This window comes from Globicephala melas, chromosome 1, assembly GCF_963455315.2.
Source record: "Globicephala melas chromosome 1, mGloMel1.2, whole genome shotgun sequence".
Taxonomy (NCBI): Eukaryota; Metazoa; Chordata; class Mammalia; order Artiodactyla; family Delphinidae; genus Globicephala; species Globicephala melas.
This window is the reverse complement of record NC_083314.1, coordinates 185,621,178-185,634,950: the sequence shown is the minus strand read 5'-3', so window position 1 is coordinate 185,634,950 and position 13,773 is coordinate 185,621,178. Positions and strand designations below refer to the sequence as shown.

At 57.2% G+C, this 13,773-nt stretch overlaps 1 protein-coding gene across 1 annotated transcript; it reads right to left on the bottom strand.

The window, feature by feature from the left end:
* Positions 1–654: 654 nt before the first annotated feature.
* On the bottom strand, positions 655–13,460 carry LRRC47 (leucine rich repeat containing 47). Its single transcript, XM_030880580.2, has 7 exons — positions 12,826–13,460; positions 3,974–4,432; positions 3,226–3,342; positions 2,482–2,597; positions 1,921–2,023; positions 1,575–1,664; positions 655–1,421 (listed from the first exon to the last, which is right to left on the bottom strand). Exons 1-7 carry the CDS (start codon positions 13,438–13,440, stop codon positions 1,173–1,175), a joined length of 1,749 nt encoding a protein of 582 aa, XP_030736440.1. The 5' UTR covers positions 13,441–13,460; the 3' UTR covers positions 655–1,172.
* Between the last annotated feature and the right edge of the window lie 313 nt (positions 13,461–13,773).

Below are 13,773 nucleotides of genomic sequence, written 5' to 3'. Positions count from 1 at the left end.
GGGCTGGCCGGGCCCTGGGGAACCCACGTGGTTGTACAGCAGGCCCGGCGTGTGGGGTGTGGGCCTCACGCGGGTCTGGCTCTGACCGCTACGCGCCTGGGTCCGGGGGGGGGCTCTCGCATATGCCTGCCAGCCGCCTGTCATTTTGACAAAACACATAAACTGTCCTTTTCAGGTCAAAGACCATGGAACACGCGTTCACTCAACAAGAAAAACGTGGCGGGTCAGTTTTTCCTGTGCCGGCTGCTCCTGGAGCAGTGAGGTCAGTGAACTGCCGACTCAGAGCTGGAAATACCTAGAATGCCAGATGCTGAGACCCCCTTGTCCAGCACATGCTCCATGATTCCTGGCATCAAACTCCCCATGCCTCCTCCAGTCACCGCCACCCCCGTCCTGGAGCAAGCTGACGACGGCTGACCGCCCTGTCTGAGCATGGAAGCCTGTTTTGCAGTGGGAAACCTGCACACTGACCTCCAGACGCAGGTGTGACACCTCACGGCCCTGGTGCTGGTTTACAGTCGACTGACGCCCCCGCCCTCCCCAAGTCCGGCCAGTGCAGCAGGCGGGTTGGGCCGTCGCTCCCGGATGCCCTGCCTCCCACCCCCAAAGCATCCTACAGCAGCAGTAAGAAAAATGATTTTGCCAATTCTAAGGTCACGTTAAAAAATGTTTTTATAAAAAGATTACGGTTTACAATAACTGGAAACCATGACATCCCACATTTCTAAGCTGCACTGCTGGAACCGTAGGACTTTAAAAGATATTGTATTGTAGAAAAATAACTGTGCAGCTCAGCAAAATGCATGTTGTTCAGCTTCTCAACTTAGAACTAAATATTCACACCAATTATAGTGTCCTTTCCCCCTGTGAATACAGTGATTTGCTGTGTGGCTACATGATTTCAGAACCCTTTGAGCAGTTAGTTCCAATATTCAAGTGATTTCATTAAAAGCACTGGCAGAGTCAATTCGGTGCTGTAAAGGTGAAATGACTTCAGCGCATGTCAACGTGGCACCCCCTACGACAGAATCGACTGGAAAACTGAACAGAGAATGCATATATCTTAAAAACTACCGAGGTGAAGGAATAATTTAATATCACCACACGAAAGCCCTGCAGAGCCAGTGCAGCTGACAGTGCCTCCCTGGGAGCCTGAGGCAGTGGCCCGGCCATCAGCGGAGCACAGTCACGTGGGCGGCGGCGAGGTCCAGGTCCGTCTTGGACGGATACACCACCTTCAGGTGGCCCTCCTCATCCACCACCCGGACCTGCTCCACCACCAGCGGGGCGCTCCCAGCCTGCTCAGCACCGGGAGTCGCCCTGGGGCCCGGGACTTGTCCAGGAATGGCATCGGCTTCGTGGTCGGAGAGGGAACCTTCGTCTTTGTTTTCCAAAGTGTACTTGTTGATTTCTGCCATTTTCTGCAAATGAAAAATATCTTTTCAACCGAGAGATTAGAGGCAACCCAGGGAAGACAGGCTGCCGTCACCCAGATGGCAAAGGGCAGCGGACGCGCCGTCTGTCCCGCGGGGCCAGAGCCTCGGTGGGCAGGATGGGCAGGGCCGGACGCTCACCAGGATGAGGGCGTCCATGATGTCCTTGCAAATCTGCAGGCTGGTGGCGCTCGTCACTTCCAGAAACAGGTCACAAGTGGTTTTCTTAATCTTCAACAGAAATTAGAAAGATTTCAGGAAAGAATCAAGTTATCACAAGCAGACCCCAGCAACTGCAAGGTCTAATCTGCAGAAAACCCTGTAAGACGGTGTCACACAAATCTGGACTGTCGCCCGCCTGAGGGGAGACACACACCGGGGTGCGGCACACGTGGCGAGTCATGGGCAGCAGCGAGCACACACCGCCACACGCGTGAACGCGACACGTGATGTGGTCTCAAAGGTGCCAGACGCTGGCACCGCCCACCTTTGTCTTCTCGCTGTTTGTTATGGGCGGGAAAGAAATCACGTCGCCGTTTGCATCCACGAGGCACGGGTAATGCTCCTTCCCATCCAGCAGGTGAAGGTACCTGGGTGAGAAGAAATACCGATAACAGGCACAGCTGTGGAAACACACCTAAAGGCGAGTGGACGAATCGCAGTTCTCTGGACACCGTAGGTGTCAGGTCAAGGGCACGTGACACAAGCAAATTCAGAGGAGATGTTCGCAGGGCCTCCTCGGCGCCCGAGCCAGCCGAGCCTGACCTGGATCAAGCGCAGCAGGCCTGGCTGCCCCTCATCCGTGGCGCGCTCTCCCTGCGCACCTGGTGGGCATGCCGAGGGCCCCCCTCTGAGACAACACAAGGCCTGCACTCCTGGCACCTGCTTCTCTGAAGCCACGCGACATGGGGCTACGATGGATCCTCCCCCCCCCCCCCCCCACCGCCAAGAACCCGAGAGGAGAGTGAACGAACGCTGGGGAGGTCTCCTGAGTTTGGGCAGCTGCGGGAGCGCCCGCAACGGCACAGGCTGATGAAAGGGGCCCCACCTGTGCAGGCCCGACACGTTCTGCCTCTTCTTCTGCTTCCTGTGCTCCTCCGCCTCCAGCTGCAGCTGCCGCACCAGGTCCTTGGCCTTGACTTCCCGGCGCCCCAAGGGGACGATCTACAGGGTGGATACCGCACGTTGGCCTGTCGCTGGGGGTCCCAGCGGGAGGCTTCTGAGAGCTGACAGTCCTCCAGGCGGACGTCCAGCGGGCTGAGGATAGAGGCTGTCCCCATGTCACGTGCAGATATACTGTGCCTTCAGAGGTCACCCCGGGGGCTGAATCTGAAACCCGCCTAATGCACAGCCGGGGCTCCACGCCTGTGGCTCTGAGGAGGCTGAGGGAAGAGATGGGGCCAGCAGCCGGAGCCAGCCCCCTGGGAACACTCCTCCGCCGGGAGCCCGAGGTGCCTCATGCGGAACCCGAGAGACCAGGAGTGGGGCCTTGGCAGAACTTACACTGTGGTCAACCCCAGATCAGGGGGTTTGCAACTGGGATATAAACCACAATTTCTGGTTAAAAGTTAGCGAGCAGGTGAAGGAAACCACTTTCAAATCACCACCTCCTTTGATGAGTTTACTTTTGAAAGTAACTGTCAGCACAACCTGTTTTATTTTATGTTCCTGCTGGGAGCAGAAAAGGGTCAGATTCTATCCAAAATGCTCTGACTCAACCACCTGCACGTGTATTTTTTGAAAAACACACAAGGAACACTCAAACTGCAAACACCGGGATGCGTGGCCTCACCCTGAGGTCTTCTGGGGGGCGGGCGGCATACAGCAGGGGCCCCCGGATGGCGCTGAGGTCGTGGGTTGCGATGGTGGCCACCGTCCTCTTCTCACAAAGGTCCTCGTGCAGCTTTGTCTGCAATACAAGTTCAAGGGCAGGCAGAGCTCAGTATGCCAAGGCCGGAGGGCAAGCCCCGCCACCCCAGCCCCCCCGGAGCAGCCTCCCCAGCCAAGTATTTATTTCGTGGAACCTCCGCTGGAAAGCTGGTGTCTGCTTATCAGCAGAATTTCTTCTCGCCCTAACTCTACTGTGCAATGCTTGAGACTTCAAAGAACCCATCTCGAGCTAAAATTGATGACTGAATAAACAGAAGTGTGACTTCGAAAGAAACACAACCCCAGCAAGCGTTTCCTCCAAAGCACTGATCTTCCAGTTCCGAGCTCCTGGCTTGGCTTCCTCCCCGCAGGCGCGTACAGCCTCAGCCCCGCAGGCCACGCTCGGGGCTGCCCACGTGCAAGGATGTGCTTTTTGCTTTAAAAGCTGGGCAGACTTCACAGAAGAACAAACTCTAAGTTTGTCTAGCTGAAACTTCACAAAAACTAAACAAGTCACCCAAGAACACGTTGGCAAGAGCTGACGATTTTAACTGCGCCGGGTCCCCTCCCCGCCCCACCCGACCCGGGCCGGCCGAGGAGCTCGGCAGGAGCGGTGGTCGCCCCGCCCACGGCCCGTCCTCCCCGCCCCCATCGCGGCCGCGGGCACCCACCTGGGAAGAGAGGAAGCGCTTGAGCGCGTTCCCGGGCTGCAGGTCCATGCCCCGCACCACGGCGCCCACGATGAAAGGCCGCACGTCTCCGACCCCGGGGCTCACCCTGACCGTCAGTGGGGCCGGGTTCTCGGCCACGTGCAGGACCCGCAGCAGCAGCCGGCTGGCCTCGTCCACCCACGCCTCCTCGCCCTCGCCGCACTCCCTCTTCCTCCGCTCCCGCCGCTTCCTCCGCGCCTCCTCCCTGTCGGGGCCCTCGGCCTTGCCCCGGCTCCGGCAGCCCCCGCGGCCCCCGGCGCGCAGGTACTCCAAGATGGACCTGGTCTGGCAGCCGCTGACCATCTTCTCCAGGCGCTTGTCCCGCAGCCTGTTCCCCCGGAAGTTGATGTCCTTGAGCCTGGGGCAGTCGGCCAGCTCTGCTGGGATCTCACTCAGCTGGTTGTTGGACAGGTCCAGCGTCTGTGAGGGAGACCGGGACGCATCAGACCCCCGGGACCCGCCCTCCTGCCGCCTGCCCCGCCTCAGCCCCACGCCTCTCCCCCAGCCCAGTGCCCAGCACGGATGCAGTGACCCGGGCTCCTCGGAGGAGAGGCGCGAGTGGACTGCCAGTCACCTCTATGAAGTGCTGGTCTTGCTTGTGCTGCTTGACCACCGTGTCCCTGTAGTAACAACCACGGCAGAATTTCCCATCGATGGTTAGGTTAGAGGGAAAAAAGACAACAAGGAACGCGGGGAATGTCTGGTTATAAACAAATAAGGACTTTACATGAGAAACAGGTTCCCCACAAAGCAGCGCTGAGACGTCTTTAATTAAATGAGCAAAAAAGCAAGAACAGAGCAAGAGTAACCAGCACGATGCTCTCGCGCTCTCGTATCCTGCGTGCGTGACAGACAGCGAATCAGCGTCAATGCTGGGACAGTCCTGGGCCCTTGGCGGTGACGCGGGAGGAGGGAGCGGGGGCTACTGCTCCTGCGCCGTAAGGAGGTTGGTGAAACCCTGTGGCCCGTGAAAAGGAACCTTCTGTGACTACTACTGAGGCTGCCATCAGTGTCGCTGACGCGGTGGAAACGGGCCAAGTGGCCACCTCACGTGGTGGGCAGAAGGTAGGGTCCTGTGCCGTGGGAGGGACTCGGCTGGTGGTAAGGAGGACAGGGCCCCTCCCAGGAGGCCCAGGCGGCACGCAGCCCTGCAAGTAAACGGCTTCTTCCTCGTTCTCCTCCAGGGCCCGTGGCAAGCTCTGGATGGGCCCCGCTCGGCTTCGCTTGGACCTGACATGGAGCCTGGGGAGAAACCCTATAATCTGGCTTGGTGGGAGTAAGCACAGGGGACTGGCATTTGGACAGCGAGGCAGTGACGGGCGGCAGGGGCCTCCCCAGGGGCTGCAGACCTGGGAGCGCTCGGGCAGGCCCCTCCTCACACTCAGGGAGCAGCACCCACAGCAGCGTGGCCAGCGAGGAGTCCTGGTCCTGATGGGGACACCTCGGCCCCGAATGACCACAGCTGGGCCGCAGCGGGTGGCAGATCTGTCATCAGCTGGGAGGGGGGCAGGGGCCCTGACTATCCACGAGATGCTGTCTGCTGTGGCTGGCACAGAGGGTGGTTTTAAGGGAGCTTCACAAACCCCGGTTATGAAGGAAACTCTGGCTCAGCAGTCAGGCTGCTGCGAGGCCGGAAGAACCAGGGTGGAGGAGGGGTGTGGCAGGTGGGTGCCCGACAGAGGGTGACAGAGGAACCTCCACGCGGCAGGACCGGAGGCTCAGGAGGGAGGGAGCAACTGCAGAGCAGACTTTGATCCTGCAGTCGACCCAGAAATGGAGAAAGAGAAAGTGAGCCTGACACGGTCTCCAGTCACCACTGGGGACCAAGCACTCAGTGGTCATGCGGGCTGTGGGTTAACCGGACGTCACACACCTGTCACCGTTTGGTGCCTCTCCAGGCCTCTCCCTGCTCTCAGGCGAGACTGGACAGGCGGGTAGATGGACTGAAACGTGGCCCTTCCAGGCTTCTCTGTGTCCTGCCCCCCCCATGCTCACGCACACACACCCCCACCCGTGCACAGGACTTGGCGGTGCCCCCTGCACCTCAGCCTGGGGTCTGCTGGCCTCCTCACTCACTGCTGACTGGCAACATCAGCAGTGCTGAGCCCAGGGCTGCGGAGCTGCTCCCCCAGGACACGCCCAGGTGTCAGAACGCACCTGGACGGGAGGACGGGCAGGGGCCGCCTAGACCAGGTAACCCTGTGTGCACACTCAGCCTGGCCTGGGCCAGAAGAACCAGGCCCCCGCCCACTGGCAGGCTGTGAACAGCAGACCAGGGCTGGCATTTCAAGGTCGGGTTTGGACCTGCACACCCAGCTTGGAGTCTCAAGAGCGTGAACTCCACTGGCAACTCTCACTGCAGCGTGAAAACACAGCCGCCGCGGTGGAAGGTCTGTGCCTCCACGAGGAAGAGACCCACAAAGAGCAGCAGAGGAAGGGCCGGCAAGAGTGGGGGAGGGGGGCCCCCAGCCCCGACCAGAGCAGTGTCAGGCCAGCAGCCTGCTGAGGTGGTCTCCTCGGAAGACAGGTGCGGGGGTACTGGGGCGGGGGTCTGTCAGGGGCAACGATCGCCAAACACTGGGCATTTCGGAGCAGAGGGCAGTGGCAGCAGCCAGTGCCACAGACAGCAGCCCAGGACCTGCCCCGGGGCCCTGCGGGAGACAAACGGGGAGCAAGGGCAGGCAGCCAACAGGGCTCTGGGGGTGCCATGTCCAGCAGAGACAGGGAGATCACCGACGAGTTCAAAGCGGACCCCACAGCAGGACACGCCACCCGCCGCCAGGCACGCAGAGCCGCAGGTCCAATGGGGAGTGGAGTCCACAGGTTTCATGGCCGGAGCGTGAGTGCCGGAGGGAGAGCCTGCGGCTGAAGTGATGTCTGGATGGCGTAAAACTGCGCAGGGCAGGGGGCGGGGGCGGGAAACCCACAATCGCCGAAAGGAGAATGAAGTGAATTGAGTGCACATGGAGGGGCCTCCAGGCACCTGCCCAGAAGACACCCAGGCACTCCCTCCCTGTAGGTAACACAATAGTGACACCGGCCAGGCAGGGCCAGCCTCTGACCCTAGACTGTGACTCGACTGCTGGGCCGAGCTGCGGGGAAGGGACCCTAAATCCCTGGTTGTTAGACCCTACAGACACACACTCTACCCCTGGGGGTGTGGAAGGACCCCTCTGTTCCAGTTGATGGTGACCAGGCCGAGGGGACCTGAACCCACCATCTCCAACAGCAACTGAGAAAATAAGATGGAAGGATTTTTTTAATCAGTTTTTCGTCACTGGACAAAGGTTTCATGGGCAAAGTTCCACTTCTCTGTGAAACGTGATTACGGGAGGAGTCCCATAAATGAGCGACGCCAGACGACATGAGAGGGCACAACTCCTGGCAGGGCTGGGAGAAACCCTGAGTGCCGTGGCCCTTCAGCTGATGAACGTGCTGTCCCGGAACAGTTCATAAATCTGGGGGCACATCTGGCCTGCCCGTCCCTCCAGCAGTCCCCGGTGGCAGTGCCGTGGGCCTGGGTAATGGTCACTTACAATGGGGGCATCCTGTGGCTGAACCCCATGGGTAACAGAAGCCCAGTGGGGAGAAGCCCAGCTGAGTGGGTCTGAGGTCTGGACAGTGGTGAAGCTGGCGCTCCAGGCAGAGGTAACTGGGGAGGGAAAGGACAGCTCTCCCTTCAGCTTCCGTGTCCCCGGCAGCTGCAGTGGGGCAGAGTGTCCGCCCTTCACGGCTCCCAGGGGAGTGGGCACCAAGAAGCTCTCGTGCTGTCTCCCGACTGGGAGGTAAGTGGGACAAGCAGGGGCCTGTGTGCTGTCACCTTGGGGGCCCCTACAGAACCACGCCTCCAGGTATTCGCCTCCTTGTGTGGCATCTCCCACAACTCCGCACTGAGCTCCACTTACTGAATCAGCAGGTGGCAGTGGATGTGGCGGGCTGCTAGGTCCAGGTCTGTGCCTCAGGAAGGCCTGGCAGCTCCTGCCCTTGTGCTCCAAGGAGCCCTGAGCCGCCATGTGAGAGGTCAGACTACCCGGCGGGGACGGGAGACGTCCCAAGATGACGTGGAGAGAGGAGTCAGCCACGCCAGCCACGCCAGCTGAGCCTGGCCCTGAACCCACGGCAGCTGACCGCAGCCACACGAGTGATCAACGGCAAGGCAGCAACAGTCCAGCTGGGCTGGCCCACAGTGAAGAACCGTGAGCAAACAAAACGACCGCTGTGTTAAGCCACAGCCTTGGCGCGGTGATGCGGCTGCAGAGGACCTGCACCAGTGCCATCACCGTGCTTTCTTCATGGCACCGTGGTCATCCTCAGAGGGGAGGAGATGGGCAGGAGCCCAGGGCGCCGCTACAAGACACTGAGCTGAACCCACACTTTCTGGTTCCCAGCGCAGCTGTCCGACTCCCGCTGTGCCCCCACCTCACAGGAAGGACAGAGAACACCTCTGTCCTCGGAGCGCCAGGGTGTGGAGCGATGCTGCTTCACCCAGTTCCAGCAGCCGTTCCTTGTGAAGGCATCATTTTAGGAAAGGCCCCCAAAGGACATCTGAGTCCAAAAGGGGTTCCAAGTAGCTCTGACATGACACTCTCCAAGAAACAGGTCTCTTCATGTGAAAGAGATCGATGGAAGTCTAAAAATGGGGAACGTGATGGACCGGGCGAGGGGGGATTGAGCAAGCAAGACGTTCTCTTCACCTGAATGAGGGTGTTCCGGACACAATAAAGGCTACTTCACTGGGCGGGCACCCAGAGGTACTAAGAACGTTAACAAAACAAAACAAAACCCGAACTTGAACACTGCTAAGGCGTTACAGATGTGAAGAGAAAGATAAAAACTGTACACTCACACGACGCGACGTCACACTCACACGACGCACACGACGCGACGTCACACTCACATGACGCACACGACGCGACATCACACTCACACGACGCACACGACGCGACGTCACACGCACACGACGCACACGACGCGACGTCACGCGCACACCACGCACACGACGCGACGTCACACTCACACGACGCACACGACGCGACGTCACGCGCACACGACGCGACGTCACGCGCACACGACGTGACGTCACGCGCACACGACGCGACGTCACGCTCACACGACGCACACGACGCGACGTCACGCGCACACGACGCACACGACGCGACGTCACGCGCACACGACGCGACGTCACGCGCACACGACGCGACGTCACGCGCACACGACGCACACGACGCGACGTCACGCTCACACGACGCACACGACGCGACGTCACACTCACACGACGCACACGACGCGACGTCACGCTCACACGACGCACACGACGCGACGTCACACGCACACGACGCGACATCACACGCACACGACGCACACGACGCGACGTCACGCTCACACGACGCGACGTTACGCTCACACGACGCACACGACGCGACGTTACGCTCACACGACGCACACGACGCGACGTCACGCTCACACGACGCACACGACGCGACGTCACACGCACACGACGCACACGACGCGACGTCAAGCTACACATTTGGTACCTCTACCTTCTGGGAAACCAAGAGACGGATGAGATGGGTGATGGAGTAGAAAGGGCGAATATCATGTGTCACACCACAGCCCTGAAGGGAAGCTACAGCCCTGGGACCAGCATCCCAGGAGTCGGCGCCCACAGCTTCTTCCTGGAAATGCCAGCTAGCGCATGTCACTCTGCAGGGTGGCCTCCTGCTTCTCTTAACTATAAACACACACACACGTACCCACGCACACAGATACACCCTGACGTAAAGACATCTGTAAAATGAGTTAGCAACATCTTAAGAGTAATTCCCGCTGCAAAGAGGTCAGTTGCTAAACTGCACACACGTTTTATTGTTTTAAAAAAGTCTGCGTTGGGAACCTACCTCAACATCATAAAGGCCATATACAACAGACCCACAGCAAACATCATTTTCAATGGTGAAAAACTGAAAGTATTTCCTCTAAGATCAGGAACAAGACAAGGATGTCCACTCTCGCCGCTATTACTCAACATAGTTTTGGAAGTCCTAGCCACGGCAATCAGAGAAGAAAAAGAAATAAAAGGAATACAAATTGGAAAAGAACAAGTAAAACTGTCACTGTTGCAGATGACATGATACTATACATAGAGAATCCTAAAGATGTCATCAGAAAACTACTAGAGCTCATCAATGAATTTGGTAAAGCTGCAGGATACAAAATTAATGCACAGAAATCTCTTGCACTCCTATACACTAACAGTGAAAGACCAGAAAGAGAAATTAAGGAAACAATCCCATTCACCATTCCAACAAAAAGAATAAAACACCCAGGAATAAACCTACCTAAGGAAATAAAAGACCTGTACTCAGAAAACTATAAGACACTGATGAAAGAAATCAAAGAAGACACAAACAGATGGAGAGATATACCATGTTCTTGGATTAGAAGAATCAATATTGTGAAAATGACTATACTACCCAAAGCAACCTACAGATTCAATGCAATCCCTATCAAACCACCAATGGCATTTTTTTTTTTTTTTTACAGAACTAGAACAAAAAATCTTAAAATTTGTATGGAGACATAAAAGACCCAGAATAGCCAAAGGAATCTTGAGGGGAAAAAACGGAGCTGGAGGGATCAGGCTCCCTGACTTCAGACTATACTACAAAGCTACAGTAATCAAGACAGTATGGTACTGGCACAAAAACAGAAATACAGATCAATGGAACAGGACAGAAAGCCCAGAGATAAACCCACACACCTACAGTCAACTAAGCTATGACAAAGGAGGCAAGGATATACAATGGGGAAAAGACAGTCTCTTCAGTAAGTGGTGCTGGGAAAATTGGACAGCTACATGTAAAAGAATTAAATTAGAACACTCCCTAACACCATACACAAAAATAAACTCAAAATGGATTAGAGACCTAAATTTAAGACCAGACACTATAAAACTCTCAGAGGAAAACATAGAAAGAACACTCTTTGACATAAATCACAGCAAGATCTTTTTTGATCCACCTCCTAGAGTAATGGAAATAAAAACAAAAATAAACAAATGGGACCTAATGAAACTTAAAATCTTTTGCAAAGCAAAGGATACTACAAACAAGACGAAAAAGCAACTCTCAGAATGGGAAAAAATATTTGCAAACGAATCAACGGACAAAGGATTAATCTCCAAAATATATAAACAGCTCATGCAGCTCAATATTAAAAAAACAAACAACCCAATAAAAAAAAAATGGGCAGAAGACCTAAATAGACATTTCTCCAAAGAAGACATACAGATGGCCAAGAAGCACATGAAAAGCTGCTCAACATCACTAATTATTAGAGAAATGCAAATCAAAACTACAATGAGGTATCACCTCACACCAGTTAGAATAGGCATCATCAGAAAATCTACAAACAACAAATGCTGGAGAGGGTGTGGAGAAAAGGGAACCCTCTTGCACTGTTGATGGGAACGTGAATTGGTACAGCCACTATGGAAAACAGTACGCAGGTTCCTTAAAAAACTAAAAACAGAACTACCATACGACCCAGCAATCCCACTACTGGGCATGTACCCTGAGAAAACCATAATTCAAAAAGACACACATACCCCAATGTTCACTGCAGCACTGTTTACAATAGCCAGGTCATGGAAGCAACCCAAATGCCCATCAACAGAGGAATGGATAAACAAGATGTGGTACATATATACAATGGAATATTACTCAGCCATAAAAAGGAACGAAATTGGGTCATTTGTAGAGACGTGGATGGATCTAGAGACTATCATACAGAGTGACGTAAATGTCAGAAAGAGAAAAACTAATATCGTATGTTAATGCATGTATGTGGAAACTAGAAAAATGGTACAGATGAACCGATGTGCAAGGCAGAAATAGACACAGATGTAGAGAACAAACATATGGACACCAAGGGGGGAAAGCGGGGGTGGGTGGGTGGGTGGGATGAATTGGGATACTGGGGATTGACATATATACACTAATATCTATAAAATAGATAATAAGAACCTGCTGTATATGTAAAAAAAAGTCTGTATAAAAGGATGGCAATGAGGAGGAAGAAACAGAGGCCTGCCTCTTTAAGGACAGGAGCCTCTAGACTGGATTTAGGCCATGGTCACAGCAACTCCTGTCCTCTAGTCTCTTCCTCAACAGACTTACTGGGCCCTTGTTCCGAGTCGAGCATTCTGTTGGGACCTGGGGTCCCCGGATGAATAAAATAAACAAGCAGTCCCTGGACAAGAAAGCCTAGACAAAACCCCAACCTATTTGCTATGTACTTTTGGCAACCCCTTCCGGCCTTCTGTAAGACAGGAATAACCACCCCTGCCTTGGCAAGCCGTTGTTGGGGTCAAGTGAACTATCACATGTGAAATCATACGCGCGGCCTTACGCAAATTCCAGTCATTTCACATCTCCACGTCCTGCCTGGGTGGCCTCACGTACAGGGCTCACCCAGTCTTTTCACAAACATTTGGAGATGCAAAAATTTAGACACCCGTCCCTGCTGTTGACCTGCGTCCGACCTGAGCGGGAAGCCCAGTTAGTCCACGATTACGAAACAGTGTGTTGCATGTTAAAGCCCAGTTGTGAGCAGAGTGTGCGGGGCGAGCCGAGAGGACCACCCGAGGACGGAGGCCAGGCTACTGCGAGGGGACCCGGGGGTGGGCCGGCTTCTCAGAGATACCGACGCTGCGGTGGCCCTTCCCGGCCGAGTTGGGACGGCTCGGCACCGGGAGGAGACCCCCGTCCGTGGCTACCACAGGGCCCGCCCCGCCCGCCCCGCTGACCGCTGACCTTGAGCGAGGCCAGGTGGGCGATTTCGGGGCTGAGCTCCCGGAGGCAGTTGTCGGCGGCCGCCAGTTCGCTGAGCAGCGGCAGCGCGCCGGGGCGGAAGAGCGCGGCGGGGAAGGCGTCCAGGCGGTTGCCGGTGAGGTTGAGGGTCTGCAGGCGCGGCGCGCAGCGCGCCAGGTCGGCGGGCAGCTCGCGCAGCCGGTTGCCACTGAGGTTGAGGCTCTGCAGCTGCGGGAAGGCCGGCGGCTCGGCGGGGCCGAGGCCCTGGCCCGGAGGCAGCGCCTCCAGCGCGTTGCCTGACAGGTCGAGCACGCGCAGCGCGGGCAGCGGGCCGAGCTCAGGGCTCAGGCCGGGCCCCAGCGCGTTGCGCCGCAGCACGAGGCTGTGCAGCTGCGGGAGGCCCTGAGCCAGGCCCGGGCCCGGCTCGCGCAGGCTGCCGCAGCCGCTCACCTCCAGGTAGTGCAGCAGCGGCAGCGTGAAGAGCCGCGGCGGCAGCCGCCCGCCCGCCGCGCGCACCCGCTGCTCCAGCCCGGGCCCGGTCAGCAGCAGCTCCCGCCGCCGCTCCCGCTCCGCCAGCTCCAGCTCCGGCCAGGCCTCCGACACCGCCGCAGCCGCCATCGCGCCGCCACTCCCGCAGCCCCTGCCGGGGCGCTTCCGGGGTACGCGGCGCCACTTCCGGTATGGGCCGGAAGGAGTCGTCGAGAGCTGCGCGGACGCTAGAGCGCCTTAGCGAGGGCCATAGAGGAGCCCGGTGGGGCGTGGCTCGAGGCTGTCGCCGGCGGGGTTGGGGTCCTCACCCGTGGGCGTGTGGGTGGGCTCCCGGAGCGCCCAGGCCCACGTGGGGCCGTGAGTGCTGGGCCTCCGGCCGAGTCTTCCTGCCCGCGAGGATGTCGGGGAGCAGCGGGGACGGCCCCGCACGCCGTGCTCTGTGGTCTCGGCCGAGCCCCTAAG

Bases quoted from the DNA above. Each gene is read 5' to 3' on its own strand.
- LRRC47 (XM_030880580.2), bottom strand. From the start codon at position 13,440: ATGGCGGCTGCGGCGGTGTCGGAGGCCTGGCCGGAGCTGGAGCTGGCG. The intron at 2,024-2,481 runs GTGGGGCCCCTT...CTTCTCACCCAG, and splicing joins AACGTGTCGGGCCTGCACAG to GTACCTTCACCTGCTGGATG. The intron at 1,665-1,920 runs GTGGGCGGTGCC...TTTCTGTTGAAG, and splicing joins CAAACAGCGAGAAGACAAAG to ATTAAGAAAACCACTTGTGA.